The sequence below is a fragment of the Blennius ocellaris genome (assembly GCF_963422515.1).
Source record: "Blennius ocellaris genome assembly, chromosome: 16".
Classification (NCBI taxonomy): Eukaryota; Metazoa; Chordata; class Actinopteri; order Blenniiformes; family Blenniidae; genus Blennius; species Blennius ocellaris.
The window spans coordinates 24,208,852-24,228,625 of NC_137665.1; the positions used below are offsets into that span (position 1 = coordinate 24,208,852).

A 19,774-nucleotide genomic window follows, 5' to 3' on the forward strand; every position below is an offset into this window, starting at 1 on the left:
CCTGACTCGCCGGTAGGTGGCCATAAATAGCATCCATGGCTTCGTACCACCGCCAGTGCTTCCGCTGGGATCCACTCCTGCCGTTGTGGTCCTTCAGCCGGCGGTAGTCGCTGCGCAGCTTCTTTAGCTTGCAGCGACATTGCGCTGGCGTGCGGACGAAGCCATGTGCCGCCATCCGTTCCACCACCACTCGAAACACCTTCTCATTCCGCACCGCCCCGTCAAGCTCCTGCTGGACCCCCTCCTCTCCTATAATGGAGAGGAAGAGCTGGACCTCCGCACCGGTCCACGTATTTTCTTTCGCCATCTTGTGAAATGAAACCCGTGTGTTGCCGTGTGTAGAGGCGGGACTTCCGAGAATGACGTAAATCACTGACCAACCAGCAGACAGCAGCTCAAGCTCAGACCCGTTCCATGGTGCCCGGCACCCCAACGGAAGGGGAGCGGAAAAGCGGTCGCCTTTGGAGCGGTCTGGAGCGGTTTAGACTGCATTCCTGTCGTGAGACGCGAACCGGAGCGGTTTAGACCGGTCTAGGCTGGTACTTTTTGTGCGGTGGAGACGGGGCTTTTGTGCGGTGGACACGGGGCATATGATGCTGGGACCACTTTATCCAGGACGACTACTCCGGTCAGAGAGCAGATATGGACACCGGGTGTTGACTTTATCCCTTTTAATAGAATCAGCTGGCAGTACAGAACGTGGATTCCCGACAAATGATAAATAAGTGAATGTATAACGAATGAACGATGATTAATGTAGAATGATGATGAATGGCGAATGTAGAATGTAGAATGGTTTTCTGTAACACATAAAGAACGTACAAATCAATAACCAGTGGTAAGAATACTCCATAAACTGAATTAAATCCCTTATAGTGTCACACACGTGCAGACAGAGCTAGCCGATTAGCATTAGCGTCATTTACATCCGAGCTAAATGACACAGAACTGTTACCAAACACACATCTACCGACCTATACACTGAATATGAACACTTGTAGGCATGCTTGATGACTATTAAAGACTTACTTCTTCACAAACGCATTCAACATGTAACGAGGGGTTCAGGACCGTCTTATTATTACCAGAAAAACTCCGTTCGCCGGGACGTAACACGAGGACCCCATCACCTGACTGGGCTGTCCAAAATAATGCCTGACGAAAAACCCCTATTCTAACACAACACACAATGCACTTCACAGGGAATTTGTAACAGTTATTTTATTGACACTTTATCTATTTTGTCTTTAGTATCTATATTTTTAAAATAGATAACATTTTGTCATTTTTTAAAAATTATTTCACTCAAGTATTCCACTGAGATATTCCTGCTGTCAAAGCTTCAGGTGCAGGAAAAACAACAAAGTGGGTGATGGAGATATTCAATCTGACCCCAGAACAGTTTGTTCGCCTATCTGCATTAGGGGAATTCCAATGGGAATTCGAGGTAAACCTGTCCTTTGATCCTTTGATCCTTTGATCCTTTGACCCGAGACCAGTGAGAGCAGCCTGCAGACGTCTATCTGCACTCAGTCCTTCAGAGACACGAGCGAGATCACAGCCATTTCCCAGCATCTGATACAGCTTCCCAGTTTTGGACAGTTCTTGTTTTTCAAAAATGGAGAACAACCAAGCCAGTGAGACTTCCCCGAGGATCAAGTCCCTGCGCCAGGCGCTCTTCTACTACAGAGACGCCTGCATGCAGCAGATGGTGGACTTCACCAGACTGCACAAGGAGAAGGACAGTCAGCTGAGCGCCATGGAGGCAAAACAACGGCTCATGGCCTCCCAGCTGGAGGAGAAGGACCGCCAGCTGAAAGACGCCCTGGCAGCCAGAGACACGCAGGTGAAGCGCTACGGCCAGATGAAGGCTCTGAGCGAGAAGCTGAGGGCGGACAGCAACAAGCACTGGGAGGTGCGCTGGGACATGAGGGAGAGGGAGGCGGCTGTGAAGGTGGAAGCTCTCCTGCAAAACCACCAGCTGCAAGTGTCCCGGCTCAGTGCAGAGCTGAACACCGTCCAAGCGGCCCTGCATGACAAAGAGCTCCAGCTGAAAGAAGCTCTGGCGGCGAAAGACTTGAAAGAGAGACGCTGCGTCCAGCTGAAGGCCGTCGGCGAGAAGCTGAGGGCCGACAGCAACAAGCACTGGGAAGTGCGCTGGGACATGAGGGAGAAGGAGGCGGCCGCGAAGGAGGAGGAGCTGGTCCAGAAACACCGGCAGCAAGTGGCCCGGCTGAAGGCCGAGAAGGAGGCTCTCTCCAGAAGCCTCAAACCAGCCCGGACCACCGAGGCCCAGTCTGGGGACTGGGGGCTTCAGGAGGAGGAGGAGGCCTCAACGACCCAGACCAACGGGGGGAATCTGCCCAACATCCTCAAGGTAGAGATCCAGTTTCCCCACTTTTGTTTGCTTTCCAGCGTTTCACCTTGTTGCTTGAAATGACGAGTTGCAGATGAAAGTTTATGGGTTTTAAGATCCCCCTCAATGACCCTTTTTCAAAAATGTTTTCCAGCTTCCAGAGGAGGGCGCAGGACAACGGCGCAAACCGGAAGCCGGTCAAGCTGGTTGGAGGTGGGGCTGCTTCACCAGGCCAGAGGAGAGAGGAGACACCAGGGTCCTCCAGGACGGGATCCCCCGCTCACGTCCAGCATTAACCCCCGCCCACGAGATGGAAGGAGGGTGACGGAGAGGGCGGCAAATTCAAATTCAAATAAATGTCTTCATATGACTAAATCCTGAAGCGATTGTTTGTTGATGTTTAGTCTGGTTTCACTACAAAAACTAACAACAGCGTCAAAAAAACCACAATGTTTTCAGTGTTTCTCCCGTTTCCATGCAAACAGACGTCGTTTTCAAAACGTTGCAGTGTAAACTCTGAACCTTCTTTAGGTATAAATTAAAAAAAAAAACAAACACGTTTTCACTCAGTTTGATTCTTACTGTTCGGCTCCTGAGCTGTTTTCTCATGCTTCTATTTGGAAACCACATCATTTTGTTGGAACACAAACAGACACCTTCTCAGTTGAGATCCAACAGGACAGGAGATAAATGATCACCAAGCATTAATAAAGCCTTCATATTCATTCCAAACAAGCCCATGCTGGTGCCGTCACAAGTCCTCCAGAAAGTCTAAAAGGCCACATTAGAAAGAGAGACAGAGACATCGCATTGGAGGACAGTAGTGGGACAAATATTCATGATTCAATAAGCAGACAGCAGCTCCACCAACACCAAACTATTTGTCCTGAAGGTGGATGAAGACACTTTAAAACACTGGTTGGAATCCTGCCTGGTCTTCGCTACACCTTCTTCTCCAGGGACTGGGAGACAAATCCTCCTTGATCAGGCGTCATGAAGACATCTGAGTGGAAAACGGCTGCTTAACGTACAAGATGTGGTTTTGGTGCAGTGCCAGGTGGTTTGTTAATGACAGTGTTGGTTTCACACACCAGGGTTACAGGCCAATTACAATTTGCCTCACGTTAAATACATCCGACACTCATGCAGGCTGCCTGTGTGACCAGTAATACCTCAAAACTGCTCCTGGTCAAGTCCTCATCACTTTAGAATGCTGAGAAAAAATCCTAGTGATGGAATTTTGCTTTAACTGGATAGAGTCGTCTTAAACGCCACTGTTTCTAGAAAGAGTGTGTGTTTTTCTGTTCTACAAAAAAATGAATTAGAAGACCCTGAAAAGTAACAAATTATACCTTTAAAGTGGAAAACAATTCAAGTTCTTACTGTCAGTACACGGTGGGAACAAAACCCACAAGACGACGTTGTCCACCGTCCACCTGCTCAAAGTGAATAGTTCACTGCTCCAGTTCCACCGACTGTGTCCAGAACAATGTTTAACTAACCTGCTGACAACCCTCGCTACTCCTCCATCGCCACTTCCTGCAGTCAGAGCATGATGTGATTGTTTTCTTTCCAGCAAGATAAGCATTGTGCGGCAATAGACTTTAGAACTTCTTCATGTATCCGGGGTGGCGAGGAGTAATGTCGCGAGGCTGGAGGAGCTCAATTATGTGTTTAAACCCCACGTTACTCGCCACCGACGGAGGGGCCGGTCGTCCAGGACGATCGGAGCGCTTATATCCCAGTTTTTAAATGCAGTCCGATAAAATGTGAGTCGTTTTCTTGGCTGATATCTGACCGATATGGATGTCGGATATCTAAAGATGCTTTACATTTAGCCTGACAGTGTCAGGAGGCCTCCTACAGCACCTCCACATTACACCACGGTACAGCCACTGATTGAGACCAGTGTGTAGTTCTAGATACGTTCTAGGTAGATAAGTCAGAACCGGTTGAAGATTCCCAACTCCAGTAGTTGGTTTGACAAAAATCAGGTGAGATAAATGAAGTGTGTGTCATTTGGAGTTTAGGTTGGAGGGTTGATGGAGAACATGTTGGTGGAGAACATGTGTTGGTGGAGAACATGTTGGTGGAGAACATGTGTTGGTGGAGAACATGTTGGTGGAGAACATGTATGTTGGTGGAGAACATGTTGGTGGAGAACATGTGTGTTGGTGGAGAAAATGTGTGTTGGTGGAGAACATGTGGGTTGATGGAGAACATGTGGGTTGATGGAGAACGTGTGTTGGTGGAGAACATGTGTGTTGGTGGAAACATGCATATTGGTGGAGAACATGTGTGTTGGTGGAGAACATGTGGGTTGATGGAGAACATGTGGGTTGATGGAGAACGTGTGTTGGTGGAGAACATGTGTGTTGGTGGAGAACATGTGGGTTGATGGAGAACATGTGGGTTGATGGAGAACGTGTGTTGGTGGAGAACATGTGTGTTGGTGGAGAACATGTGTTGGTGGAGAACATGTGTGTTGGTGGAGAACATGTGGGTTGATGGAGAACATGTGGGTTGATGGAGAACGTGTGTTGGTGGAGAACGTGTGTTGGTGGAGAACATGTGTGTTGGTGGAGAACATGTGTTGGTGGAGAACATGTGAGCATCTAGAACACGTCACCTTGTCTTTGAGCTGCTGGCACAGCTGCAGGGAGATGGTGAAGAACACCAGCGTGCCGTTGAGCCAGGGCACCACACACTCCACCTTGTGGACGTGGCTCACCTGGAAGCGGTTGTTGTTCAGTTCACTGCAGGGGGCGAGACCAGGTGTGGATCAGGGTGTGAAGCGTACGGCCCGGCAGAGGGGGAACCTTACATTCACACTGTTTGTAGGAGGAGAACCACACTGACTACAGAACAAACATGAAGGACGTGTGGCGGCGACCAGCGTGAAAGAATTGATCAAACATGGACGGTTTCTCACCAATATTTGTCTGGACTTAACATTTATTTTTATTTCAGTACTCTAGTGACCCCTGACCTCTGACCTCTGACCTCTGAGTTTAAACATGGGATTCAGGACTTACAACATGGCTCCAGGGTTGTGCAGCACCGAGCTCCCGGCTGGTTTGAAGTTCTGCAAAGAACAGTCAGAAGAAGAGTTTGGTCACAGTTTAGTCCCCCCCCCACCACCACCACCTCCTCCATGCTTTCTGATCTGACCTTGGTGGTGTTCGGGGGCATCGTGTGCAGCTGGTACACCGTCAGGCACAGTTTACTCAGGTTGATGTAGAAGTTGACCATGACGTCCCCGGGATGGGGGGGAACATTTTGTGGAGGAGAAAGGATTTGACTGATTAACACGGCCCGATGAGGAACAATGGTACAGTTTAAAGTCCAGCTGTTTGAAGCCTCTGATATCGAAGCTTATCGAAGTCACTTTATTCAGTCCACCAGCTGATGGAGGTTCTGGGTCCTGGAGGTTCACCCTAGAGGTTCACCCTAGAGGTTCACACTAGAGGTTCACCCTAGAGGTTCACCCTAGAGGTTCACACTAGAGGTTCACACTAGAGGTTCACCCTAGAGGTTCACCATAGAGGTTCACCATAGAGGTTCACACTAGAGGTTCACCCTAGAGGTTAACCATAGAGGTTCACCATAGAGGTTCACCCTAGAGGTTCACCCTAGAGGTTCACCCTAGAGGTTCACCATAGAGGTTCACCATAGAGGTTCACCCTAGAGGTTAAACATAGAGGTTCACCATAGAGGTTCACCCTAGAGGTTCACCCTAGAGGTTCACACTAGAGGTTCACACTAGAGGTTAACCATAGAGGTTCACCCTAGAGGTTCACACTAGAGGTTCACACTAGAGGTTCACCCTAGAGGTTCACCCTAGAGGTTCACCATAGAGGTTCACACTAGAGGTTCACCGTAGAGGTTCACCATAGAGGTTCACCATAGAGGTTCACACTAGAGGTTCACCCTAGAGGTTCACACTAGAGGTTCACCATAGAGGTTCACCGTAGAGGTTCACCGTAGAGGTTCACCATAGAGGTTCACCATAGAGGTTCACCATAGAGGTTCACCCTAGAGGTTCACCATAGAGGTTCACACTAGAGGTTCACACTAGAGGGTCACACTAGAGGTTCACCATAGAGGTTCACCCTAGAGGTTCACCCTAGAGGTTCACCATAGAGGTTCACCCTAGAGGTTCACTCTAGAGGTTCACACTAGAGGTTCACACTAGAGGTTCACACTAGAGGTGAACCTCTAGGGTGAACCTCTAGGGTGAACAGGAAATCCTTCCTCCCCACAGCAATAAGACTTTTTAACTCTTCTACCTCCGTCAGAGCCTCAATCATCACCACCTGGACTAAATTACATTGATACTTATGTTATATCCTATATTTCATATTGCACGTACATATACATATATTTATACATGTGCAAGTACACTATTACCATTGGTACTATTATTATAAGTATACTATTACTATTGGTACTATTATTATTATTATTACTGATATACATATATATTCTTATTGTTTGTTATTTTATTGCTACCATATTGTTATTGTTATATTCTTGCTACCATTATTAGTAGTACTATACACGAGTATTAAACACTATTACACATTGTTATTATCTGTATTATTGTTATTATTATTATATAATGTGTACTTCTAATGGCTCTGCCACTGCACCTTACTATTTATCTTGCTTTTATCTCCTGCTTATTTCTAAGTGCTCATGTTCCGTTCTGTGTTTTACTTCATGTCTTATCCCCAGATATTTTTATATTTTTATTTTTTACTTTTATTTCTATTCTATTGTATTTTATAATATTCGTATGTACCAGATTGCTGCAACAAAACAATTTCCCTTCTGGGATGAATAAAGTAATAATCTATCTATCTATCTATCTATCTATCTATCTATCTATCTATCTATCTATCATCTATCTATCTATCTATCTATCTATCATCTATCTATCATCTATCCATCTATCCATCTATCCATCTATCCATCTATCATCTATCTATCTATCTATCTATCTATCTATCTATCATTTATCTATCTATCTATCTATCTATCTATCTATCTATCTATCTATCTATCTATCATCTATCATCTATCTATCTATCATCTATCTATCTATCTATCATCTATCATCTATCTATCTATCTATCTATCTATCTATCTATCTATCTATCTATCTATCCATCTATCTATCTATCTATCTATCTATCTATCTATCTATCTATCTATCTATCATCTATCTATCTATCTATCATCTATCTATCTATCTATCTATCTATCTATCTATCTATCTATCTATCATCTATCTATCTATCTATCTATCTATCTATCTATCTATCTATCATCTATCATCTATCATCTATCTATCTATCTATCTATCTATCTATCTATCAATCTATCTATCCATCTATCTATCTAACCATCTATCTATCTATCTATCTATCATCTATCTATCTATCTATCTATCATCTATCATCTATCTATCTATCATCTATCTATCTATCTATCTATCATCTATCTATCTATCTATCTATCATCTATCATCTATCTATCTATCATCTATCTATCTATCTATCTATCTATCTATCTATCTATCATCTATCATCTATCTATCTATCATCAATCTATCTATCTATCATCTATCTATCTATCATCTATCATCTATCTATCTATCATCTATCATCTATCATCTATCATCTATCTATCTATCTATCTATCATCTATCTATCTATCTATCATCTATCATCTATCTATCTATCATCAATCTATCTATCTATCTATCATCTATCTATCTATCTATCTATCATCTATCATCTATCTATCTATCTATCTATCTATCATCTATCTATCTATCTATCTATCATCTATCTATCTATCTATCTATCTATCTATCTATCTATCTATCTATCTATCTATCATCCATCTATCTATCTATCTATCATCTATCTATCTATCTATCTATCATCTATCTATCTATCTATCTATCTATCTATCTATCTATCTATCTATCTATCTATCATCTATCTATCTATCTATCTATCATCTATCTATCTATCTATCATCTATCATCTATCTATCTATCTATCTATCTATCTATCTATCTATCTATCTATCTATCTATCTATCTATCTATCTATCTATCTATCTATCTATCTATCTATCTATCTATCTATCTATCATCTATCTATCTATCTATCTATCATCTATCTATCTATCTATCATCTATCTATCTATCTATCTATCTATCTATCTATCATCTATCTATCTATCTATCTATCATCTATCTATCTATCTATCATCTATCATCTATCTATCTATCTATCTATCTATCTATCTATCTATCTATCTATCTATCTATCTATCTATCTATCTATCTATCATCTATCTATCTATCTATCTATCATCTATCTATCTATCTATCATCTATCATCTATCTATCTATCTATCTATCTATCTATCTATCTATCTATCTATCTATCTATCTATCTATCTATCTATCTATCTATCTATCTATCTATCTATCTATCTATCTATCTATCTATCTATCTATCTATCTATCTATCTATCTATCTATCATCTATCTATCATCTATCTATCCAGGTGCACCGTCCTCGAGGTTCCTGCATGGTTCAGGTCTCTCCAGCTGACGGCTCTGGGATTCTCTTTACTCGCTTTTTGGTTTTGTTTTTTTTTCCAAACACGATGAGACGCCCACGTTAGATTGAGGCGTGCCGAAGCAGGAGACCTGTAAAACCTCCAGGACCAGGACCAGGACCAGGACCAGGACCAGGACCAGGACCAGGACCAGGACCAGGACCAGGACCAGGACCAGGACCAGGACTGGACGCCCCGCCCCCCCAACCTTCCCGCGTTACCATCAGTCCGCTGGTGGCGAGCTCGGGCAGCGTGAGGGAGGCCGGCGTGGTGAGGCGGTTTCGCGCTCGCGTCAGCTGCAGCATCACAGCGTCCATCAGCTGCAGAAGCAGAAGAGACAGAACTTTAGAGGACAGACACAGAAACCCGGCGGGGGGGACGGGGTCTCCTGCTTACACACACCTTGTTGACCTCAGCGCCCGTCTTGAAGTGGTCGCTGTCGTCATGGCTGCTGAGGAGCAGCAGAGCCTGGTTCACGTGGTTCCTGGCATCCTGGATCTGATCCAGAAACAACAGTCAGTGGGTGTTGGGCCGGGTCCCTGCAGTAGCCACGCTTCAAGGCCCTCAAATATTTGGTCTTTCAACTGAACATTAACCAACTTGTATATCACCAGGGAGGGAGGGAGGAGCTCTGGAACTGGAAATGGCCTTTGAGCAAAACGTGCATCAGGAACTACCGCCGGTTAAAGTTCTGCGAGGGTTTGCTCGAAGACACTGGGCTCTTTTCTAACATGACCCGAAACTAAACCAACACATTTATGTGATCTTCTCGGGGAATTCAAGAGAAACCTGACGGAGTGCTGTGAAAAGTGAAAAATGATGCGGCAATAAGCCTGTCAAGCCTTAAAAATCCACAGAATGGTAGCTGTCGTCATTGTATTATCCACAGGGATCATAGCGCGTGAAAAACGTAGTGGCTTCTAGTCCAGACATTACGGTATCTACCAACATTACCGTCTAAGAAGCACCATTCTTTGCCGTTTTAGGTTCAAATTCAGCTTTAATCCAGCTGAGAGTGTTTTTACTTAAACCATGTTTGTACGAAGTAAAGAATGGAGGAACTATACTGGGGGGGGGACGGGGGGCGGGGGGAGGGGGGGGGGCGTTCAGGGACGCATTAATTAATTCTGACCAAGGGTGGTTTTGAATGTCATTTTTGCCAATCTAGTGTTTTTAGATCAGCCTCTGTCAGTTTTCATATTTATACTTAAAAAAAAAAAATTTTAATCACATGGCGGCCGGACTAGATTGTCTGGCGGGCCGCTTCTGGCCCCCGGGCCGCATGTTTGACACCCCTGGTCTAGAGGATAGAAGTGGTTGATTATCAGTTGTGACAAGGTGTGTAACAATCAGTTTAATTTCAATTGAAGTTTTTAAGACTGTAAAAAAAGACGGCAGATAAAACGGCACTGGAGATGAGTAACCGTGGGTTACATGTCAAACAAAGGAGTTCCAGCTGTGACATCATGTCCCCGTGTCTCCCAGCCATGACTCCCAGAGACGTCCAGCAGGACCTGGAGGACCAGTTCAACCACGTGGTCTCCAGGCTGCAGTCCAAACACTTCTTCCAGTCCGACTGGGACGTGGCTTCCTGCGCCGTCTTCTTCATCTTTGTGGGTGAGCTGCAGCTTCACTGCAGGGAGGGACTCTTCCCCTTTGTTTTTCTTTCTTTCTTTGTTTTGTCCTTCAGCGTTCTGCTGCTCGTGGCAGACAAATTGCTATTGAAATATTTTCTCCGACTGCACGCAAAACACCGTCGCGTCTCCAGAAGACAAGTCTTCTGTCGTCTTCTAATTCTTTACGTTTTGATTCAACAGGACGACAAACAACTTTAAGGAAACAAATTGGTTCTTTTCTTTTTTTCTGTCCAGTCGTGTCAGTATTCATTTCTTTATATCAACACAATGATGAAGTTTAGTCACTTTTCTTCTGAAAGTCTTTAATCACGCAGGTTATCCTAATTGTGGCGCTGAAATAAATATAATGAAACCATTACATTTTTTTCCCATCAGTTGTGGGATCATAAGTAAAATAAGACGGTTCAGGTTGTTTATTTTATTTTTATTTTTTTTAATGACATAATTTCTCCCCCAGCTTTTGTACATGATCTCAATTAAAGCCACATTTAATCTCAAATGCACAATATAATCATGTAAATAAACAATATAAACTGATGACAAAATCACCAGCAGAGCTGCTCATGTAAATGTTTGCTTCAGGTGAGAGGATGCTTTTCCTCAGCATCTGGGTGTGATCACACATCTGTGTGTGTGTGTGTGTGTGTGTGTGTGTGTGTGTGTGTGTGTGTGTGTGTGTGTGTGTGTGTGTGTGTGTGTGTGTGTGTGTTCTTCAATGAGGTCAATCCCCCATGTGAGGGACATTCCCTCACTTCCCTTTCTCCCGCATGAAACATTTGTAAAAAGGAGCCAAAGAAACTTCCAGTGTCCTTCTCTTCTCTCCGTCAGACGGAGGTGACGGAGGTGACGGAGGTGACGGCGCTCGGTCGAACCTCCAGTCGTCCCCTCATTTTCTCATCTCGTCTTTCAGCCTCCGTAGAGCCAAATAAGGGCAAAAAGCCACGGCAGTGAGCACCAGTGAGGCCTCGGTGTGTGTGTGTGTGTGTGTGTGTGTGTGTGTGTGTGTGTGTGTGTGTGTGTGTGTGTGTGTGTGTGTGTGTGTGTGTGTGTGTGATGCTACGACACTCGGATGTGTGTGAGGCGGCTCCTGGGCGGAGCCGCAAGGCCTTCCTGACAACGCCTGCGGTGGTTACACACCCACACACACACACACACACACACACACACACACACCCCACATGGAAAGAACCTATATAAACATATATGTTTTAATATAGGTTTTGATATAGGTTTGGCATATATGTGACATATATAAAATTGGCCATTTTCCTATATGTTATGTACATATATGTACATATATGTGTGCGAAAAGAAAGCTTTTGTCAATCTCTAGTTGCAGACGTAACAATCTATACAGTTAACGGAGACCAACGGTTATACACGCACAGACGAACGGACAGAGTCGTTCATCGCAGCCGTAACAGAAAATATATATACATATATATATATATATATATATATATATATAAAATATGTACCTACCTGTGCATATAGGTCCATATATGTGCATAAAATATAGGAAAATGGCCAATTTTATATATGTCACATATATTCAAAACCTATATCAAAACCTATATTAAAACATATATGTTTATATAGGTTCTGTCCATGTGGGACTTTCCATATATGCAACATATATATGCAGCATTTATGTGCATATATGCAGCATATATATTGTCATATATGTGCATATATGCTGCATTTAGGTTTCATATATGTGCATATATCCTCATATAGGTTCTTTCCATGTGGGACAGAGGTGGAGGCGTGCAGAGTGATAGCTGTGGTTTCTACGTCTCATTTGGTTTTCCAACTGTCTTCAAACCAGCGCCTGTCAGCCGCGGCCCTCGGTGTGTTTTGGGAGGATTTGAATAACTGCAATTCTCAAAAATGGTTTTTCACTTCACGTTTTGTTAGGGAACGAACGCACGCACACACACACACACACGCGCGCACACAGTGAGATGTCCAGATTCTGTTGCATTATGGGTGTTTTTAACTCTCTGGCAGCACGGCTTTGAGGTTAGTTGATGTGAATTCCAAAAAAATTAAAAAATCTTCTGTGTGATTTGCGACGATAAAAGGGTAAAGGAGTCGGATTAAAAAAGTTACGCTTCTTCCTTTAAACCCCCCCCCCCCTTTTCAACATGTAACACACATATTGTAAAAATTGGAGTGTGTGTGTCGAGTGATGACTGATTACTCATTTAGATGAGTGTATTTTGTTCCAATGTTTGTTTCTCTTTCTATTCTTGTACATGTTTGGAAATAAATAAATAAAGAGGTTTGATAGCAATGAGGCTGTTATCTTTCTCAGCAGCATCACGACCTCTCAGCTCGGGTCTCAGTGTTTTGTTTTGTCCGCTAAAAAAACTACATCTGTTTTGGTTTTGAAATTTGAATTAAAATAAGTCCATAACTACTAAACCCAACCCTGCTGCAGATCCTTGTACTCACAGTATTACAATGGATAACGGTGTCATATTTGAATGTTTTTTTTTCTTAAATAACGGCGTGTGACGACGCTGGTTATGTATAAAGAATTATTAGAAAACAAGGAAATCTTTTGTAAAAGCAGGTGTTCAGAAGCAGTGAGTAACCCTATATAGTCACATTTACGTGATTTTTGTAAGAAGGCAGGCCCTCCGTTTTATTCGGGGACCAATACAAATGAGCGCCAAAGACTACGGCCGTGATTCAGAAAAGTTGCTTTTTTCCCCCCCTGCTTAACAGAATCGTTGCTTTTCTACAAATTTCCACCTTGGGAGTGGTTTTCAAAAAGTTTCAAGCACCATACAACACTAATATTTCTGTATTTGACCTGAAAATGCCTAAATCAAGGGATTTAATTAAGATACTTATGTTCAATAACAGAGAAATCTATTTTTACATAAACTATCAAAGAGGATCGTTGCAGGAAAATGAGGCACTTGCTTGATTAAAGGTTAAAAAAACCAGAAACGTTTGTGCAACGTACTTTTATCGAAAACTACTGTGATTACTTGCCTCCTCAACAGCAGGTTTTTTTTATGTGAAACTTCAAAGGAATAAACACAAAAGCTGAACAAAGGGTAACATTTTTAAAAGGTATGCAACTTTAATTCCATTAAAATGAGAAAAGTGTGAGTTCCACCTGCGACAATGAAGTGAAAAGAGCCACGTGAACGTGGAGCAGACGTGTGATATTTATCGTCTCGCGTTTCCCCGCCGTTGCACATCGACACACATGCGACCCAGATGCAGCGTATTGGAGAATCTGTCTCCTCTCACGCCGTTTCATTGTCTCTTTCAATCGGGTCACACGTTGGACGTCATCGCAGCCTCTTCCTCCCTTGTTTCTCCTCCTGGAAAACACAGAGGGAAGTTTTCCCCGGGTGGAGATCCCGGATCTCGTATCACCGACACGTATGGACGCTGGTAACCCTCGTCCTTCAGGTCGCGGTGAAGTCACACAACTCTAAATGGGATTTTGTACCTGATAAGTCAATTTGTACTTCATATTAAATATTAGTACTTGGTATAATGGGAATTAACATTTTGCAAGTGATCGTTGATTCATGCATGTTTGTGTTGTTGGCTGCTTTACGCCTGCCGGGCCACGAGTCATTGTACCTTGTACTGATGAGAAGATATTTTAACGGCGCCGCTCTGAGACGTCTTCAAGGTCTCTGGAGGAATATCTTATCTTATAGCGTTCCTACCTTCTCAGCTCACATAGAAGCATACTTACACACACACACACACACATACACTAGTGTTAACCTTGCTTTGTTGTATCATGGAATAAGAATGTAACCGCCCACTTCAACGTTGGGAATAAAAGCGGGCAGCAGAGGGAAGAACGGCGCAGATTGATGAACGAGCTGTGACTTCACTCTCTGCCCTTGCGCAAGAATCTTGATTGTTTGGACTATTATTGCTCTCGATACTGGGGTTGTCTCTTTTCTCTCATTCTGGCAGGTTTTTCACCTCACAGTACCCAAACACCATCACACAATGGAGACGAGAGACGCTTCCTGTGAACAATGAGAGGGTCACACTGTGGTTAGCGGCTGAAGACTGAGCGAACAGCGCCACCCTGTGGCTCTGCTCTGTAATTGGCCCCAAGTGATTCCAAACCTGGTCAGCCCAGCAGATGATACAAGGTCTCTCCAGAGCTGCTCTGCGTTCTCCACAGCAACTCGTCCGTAGCGGCGTGGAGCCACCGGGGGCGGAGTTTACCTCGTGGTCGTCTCCAACCTGCGGCCCTTGGGTCAAACTGGAGAATGGCGCTGGAGGACGTGGCCGAGCCAGCTGCCATGTGCGGCTCTCAACACTTGGTTGGAAACCCGCTGGGGCCACCTGATGCTCTCGTACATACGTGTACAGATACAAGTGTGGCAGTGAAATGCAGCGACTGTCCACTGGTACCAAAGCTAAGTCAATAGCTTCAAGCATTGAGACTCCTTGTGACACTACTGGGTTGGGATTTAAAAGACAACATACAGTACATCGACTTAAAATAACTTTACATTCTCTTCCTACTAAGTTGAAAACAGCACCTGCTAAATGAAAGTTTTTGGTGTTGCTTCATATTCAAACCTATGATATTTATTTTACACTCATTACCATATGATGCAAAACATATTTTATTTGTCCTGGAATATTTTTTTTTTTTTGATAGCTAGATTTTCAAATAATTGATAACACGTGTATCTGACGTGTGTTGAGGGTCTGTTGTCCTGCCCAGTGTCCTGCCAAAACCGTAAACAAGCTTTTTCTTTGAACCCACTGTATGTGGGACTGTGTGTTCTCATTCCTCCCTGGTGAACAATTGGAAGCAGCAAGACAGACAGAAAAGAAACAGACCCTTCACATCCTGGGCCTCACACTAGGATAGAGCTCTTTATACCAGTTGGAGTGAATTTGTGGACGGACAACCCTCTTTCACAAAAATGGCTGCAGGCCCAATGGTCAGTCCTGAGTGTGGTTGTGTCGGTGGAGGAGCTCCATCATTATTAGACTGTTCACTGATGCTTTCATATGGCGAAACCACAACTTTTAACCTTTGTTGCCTTTGACTTTGGCTACCATGTGGACACTGGAGACACAGGGACTTCAACAATTGTCCCAATGTTTTCCTCACAGCAGCACTTTATCTTGAAAATAAGCCAGGAACTAAAATAGTGGGATCCACTGGGGAGTGCAGCTCATGCTGACTCCACTTGACACACAAACTACAATAATACCAAATACAAAAAGTGAGTTTTTTTTGTTTTTTTTTAATAATAATAAACAAAACCCTTGAGGTTTGGGTTGGGGAAGAGATGGTTTCCTGCAGGGGAACAAAAAGCGAGAGATGATCAATGACTTGAACACTAACAAGACCAGCTTTTATCAATGAGTGTGTCTGAATTCATTCAGCAGCCACTCTCAGAAGTGTCTATTGTTGTAAATATTCTGCATGATATGGCAACAGATTCTCACCTCCTCATCCTGCGACGCGTCTCCAGTTGGTGTGGAGCCTCCCACTGCCTGATGGGAATCTGTTGTCCCGCCGCCTCTCTGACTGATCGGCCAGCCGGCGTTGATTGTTGAGCCTTCTTTGTTCGGTCTGCTCAGCAAGGAGACGGTCCTCAGCTTCACGAAGCTGCTCCACCCGACGTTGTTTCTCCTCCTGGTCATCCAGACGACGATCAATGTTCAGCCGTCGCTGTCTGGCCTGCTCCGCGAGTCGCCGTCGCTTCTGCACTTGTTCGTCCAGCCAACGTTCATTATCGGACAACTTGTGTTCTTTGTCTCGACAACGCTGCTCCACCTGGTGGCGCTGCTCCGCCTCGTCAGCCACCCGAAGTTTGTGGTTCAGCCCCTGCTGTTCGTCCTGCTCAGCCGATCTGTGCTGCTCAGCTTGGTTATGCTGATCAGTCTGGCAGTTGTTGGTGCGATCACAGATCTCATGCTCCTCGGCCTTCTTGTCTTTGGCCACTTGAAGCTGCTCGGCACCCTGGTCCTTCACGGAGTATGACTGGAACGTCTCCTGCTATTTGAGGTAGAAAATGAGAGGAAAGACACCGTTAATGTCCACAGAAGGACACAGAGAGGAAGAAGTCACAGCGATCACCTTCAAAATCAAGGGAAGGCCTGGCTTGGGCTTTTTTTTACTTCATTTTATTTTATAAAGTTCTAATTAGCACAGCATGTTTTATGATACCCCATCATTTATTTAAGGATGTATGAAATGTTCATTTAAGCATTTATAATACTGGTCTACATTCTGTCTTGAGCTAACATACTTGTCATGAGTTGTAATTCCTGGTCATTATTCAAATTCTAAACAGAACTTACCAGTGGAGCGGGAGACTGAGCTTCCTCCGTGACCTTCTGCTGAGCGGAATGCGAGGACAATTGCTCAGCAGACTCGGGGATGCAGCATTCAGCAGACTGAAAGTAAGAGAAAGTCATGGTTACCAACATTGTCATGGGTTGTTGACTGTCTATTCTATACTATTGAAATTCTAAACAGCACTCACCTGAGGAACATGAGACTCTGCTTCATTTGTGACTCTCTCCTCACCAGAATCTGCACACGAGCCCTCAGCAGACTGGGGGACCCAGACTTCAGACTGGGAGCCCCAGTACTCAGACTGGGACTCCCAGACTTCGGACTGGGGGACCCACCACTCACACTGGGGGACCCAGCATTCAACACACTGAAAGTAAAAGAAAGTCATGGTTTCCAGGGTTGTCATGTGTTGTTGACTGTCTATTCTATACTACTAAACATCTAAACAGCACATACCTGCGGGACACGAGACTGAGCCTCCTCTGAGATCCACTGCAGAGCAGAATCTGGGCATGAGCCCTCAGCAGACTGGGGGACCCAGACTTCAGACTGGGGGACCCAGTACTCAGACTGGGACTCCCAGACTTCGGACTGGGGGACCCACCACTCACACTGGGGTAGCCAGTATTCAGCACACTGAAAGTAAGAGAAAGTCATGGTTTCCAGGGTTGTCATGGGTTGATGACTGTCTATTCTCTACTATTAAAAGTCTAAACAGCACTTACCTGTGGAGCATCAGAAGGAGCTTCAACCGCCTCCCACTGCTGAGCAGACTGAGGAACCCAGAATTCAAACTGGGGGTCCCAGAATTCAGACTGGGGCACCCAGTACTCAGACTGGGGCACCCAGAATTCAGACTGGGGAACCCAGAATTCAGACTGGGGCATCCAGCTCTCAGAGTCAGGGACCCAGAATTGAAACTGGGGGACCCAGAATTCACACTGGGGGACCCAGAATTCAGACTGGGGCACCCAGCACTCAGGCTGGGGGCCCCAGAATTCAGACTGGGGGACCCAGAGTTCAGACTGGGGGGCCCAGAATTCAGCCTGGGGGAACCAGCATTCAGCGGACTGAAAGTCAGTGAATGACATGATTTCCAGCGATGTCGTGGGTATGGAAAGTCTCGGAAGAACGCAGGTGAAGGAAGAACGCAGGTGAAGGTAGAAGGGAGTCGATCGCGCCAGAGGGTTGAACGGACAAAGGTTGAAGGGACAAGCACCATTTATATGCAAGTTACAATCAAAGCCAAAGTTTGTCCTTTGATCTAGCATCTCGCCTTTGTTCTGACATATGCAAATTAGGTTCTCATTAGCATATGCAAATTAAACCACGCCCCCAACAACAATGGAACTTCCCAACTTCTTTTCAGGTTTACACCAAGCATGTGTAAATTAATCGATATGAATTGGTATCAAGACACAAAAGTGCGAAATATGAGTGTATCGATCCCTTCACTGTGCATTGGTACAATATACTGTGAAATCGATTTTCTTACGTTGTACTTTTTCCAAAAATACACTGTGTAAAATTGTTTTGTACATTGTATTTTTTTCCACGTTGTATTTAATGATATCCTGTGTTTCCGGGGTGCCTTGAATGCACCATCAGCCGGCACGCACTTTTCTCCGTCAAGCTCGTGCCGCAGCACGGAGGTCCACGAGAACAGCATAAAGCATAAATATGAGATCTTTGACGCACCGAAACACTTAAAATCAGGCGTTTAGGAGGACTTTGGCTTTTACAAGAAAGATGGTAAACTTGACGAGACGCAGGCGGTTTGTAAAGACGTCATGCTGCTAAACCTACACTGGCAACAAGTGTTTCTGTGAAGTACTGTTTAAGCACAGCAGGTACTATTGACATTATCACTACATTATTGTGACAGCAGAGGCAGTCTGCTTCTTCCTGAACATGTGGACTAACTCATCTTCCTGAAAAATAAAAACACACATGAAATAAACCACCAAGTTATGTATTAGCAGTGAGTGGCATTTACAGAGATATCTGTTTTCAAGTGTTATTTACATTGAACATGACTCAGTGATTCAGATTGTGAAAGACCTACCATGATTATGAAAGGCTATTATTATTTGTCTTATATCTATTTGAAATCTTATTTTAGTATCTGTCTGGCAGACAGGAATGTGGACATTGCACTATTGAAAGTGTCACATTAAGCTTCTCATTGATTCTGAACGCTGTTCACAAAGTTTCAACTTTCACCAATTTCATCCATTAATACTCTACAAATGTAAATTCATTAATAATAAACAAGTCATTCAAAATGCTTTACACTACTTCTTCATCCTATCATCAGACATTCAGACCAACGAGTAACTCCATCATCTCTTCGTCGTACAGCCAAACATCACCTCTTCATCGAATTTCTGGAAGGACAAATCAATTCAAATACTTTCTTCTTTGGCTCTTTTTAAAGCTAAATAAACGATCTGGTGTCCAAACAGCAACCCACTGATTCTGAGTTGATGTGTTTTGATCACTTTTATTTCATTCTTTTAGGTTTTTGTTTTGAATATATTTTCATGACAGTAATGTTTATTGATGTGGAGGATATCATATCAACTTGCTGGACTTCGTTCCTCTCCTTTGTTTTGGTTTTAGCTCTACTAATTATTAATATGTTCTTTTTTTGGATGAATAAAAGATTAAGAGTTTTTAGTGAAACTTGTGTTTCACAACGAGGATGCGGGCAGACTGTGTCCATGCATTTTGTATATTCTAGAACTATACTTGTCTACTTGTATGAAGGCTGCTGTACATGATAGACATGATAGATGCTCAGAATCACGTAGCAAA

General features: G+C 43.9%; 1 protein-coding gene across 1 annotated transcript; it reads right to left on the bottom strand.

The window, feature by feature from the left end:
• Nucleotides 1-3,297: 3,297 nt before the first annotated feature.
• Nucleotides 3,298-9,894, bottom strand: LOC308141086 (protein rogdi homolog; the record flags this gene model as incomplete). The annotated part of the gene is made up of 7 exons (XM_080511089.1): nt 3,298-3,318; nt 4,986-5,112; nt 5,392-5,441; nt 5,528-5,641; nt 9,220-9,318; nt 9,401-9,496; nt 9,886-9,894. 7 exons carry the CDS (start codon nt 9,892-9,894, stop codon nt 3,298-3,300), a joined length of 516 nt encoding a protein of 171 aa, XP_080367215.1.
• Between the last annotated feature and the right edge of the window lie 9,880 nt (nt 9,895-19,774).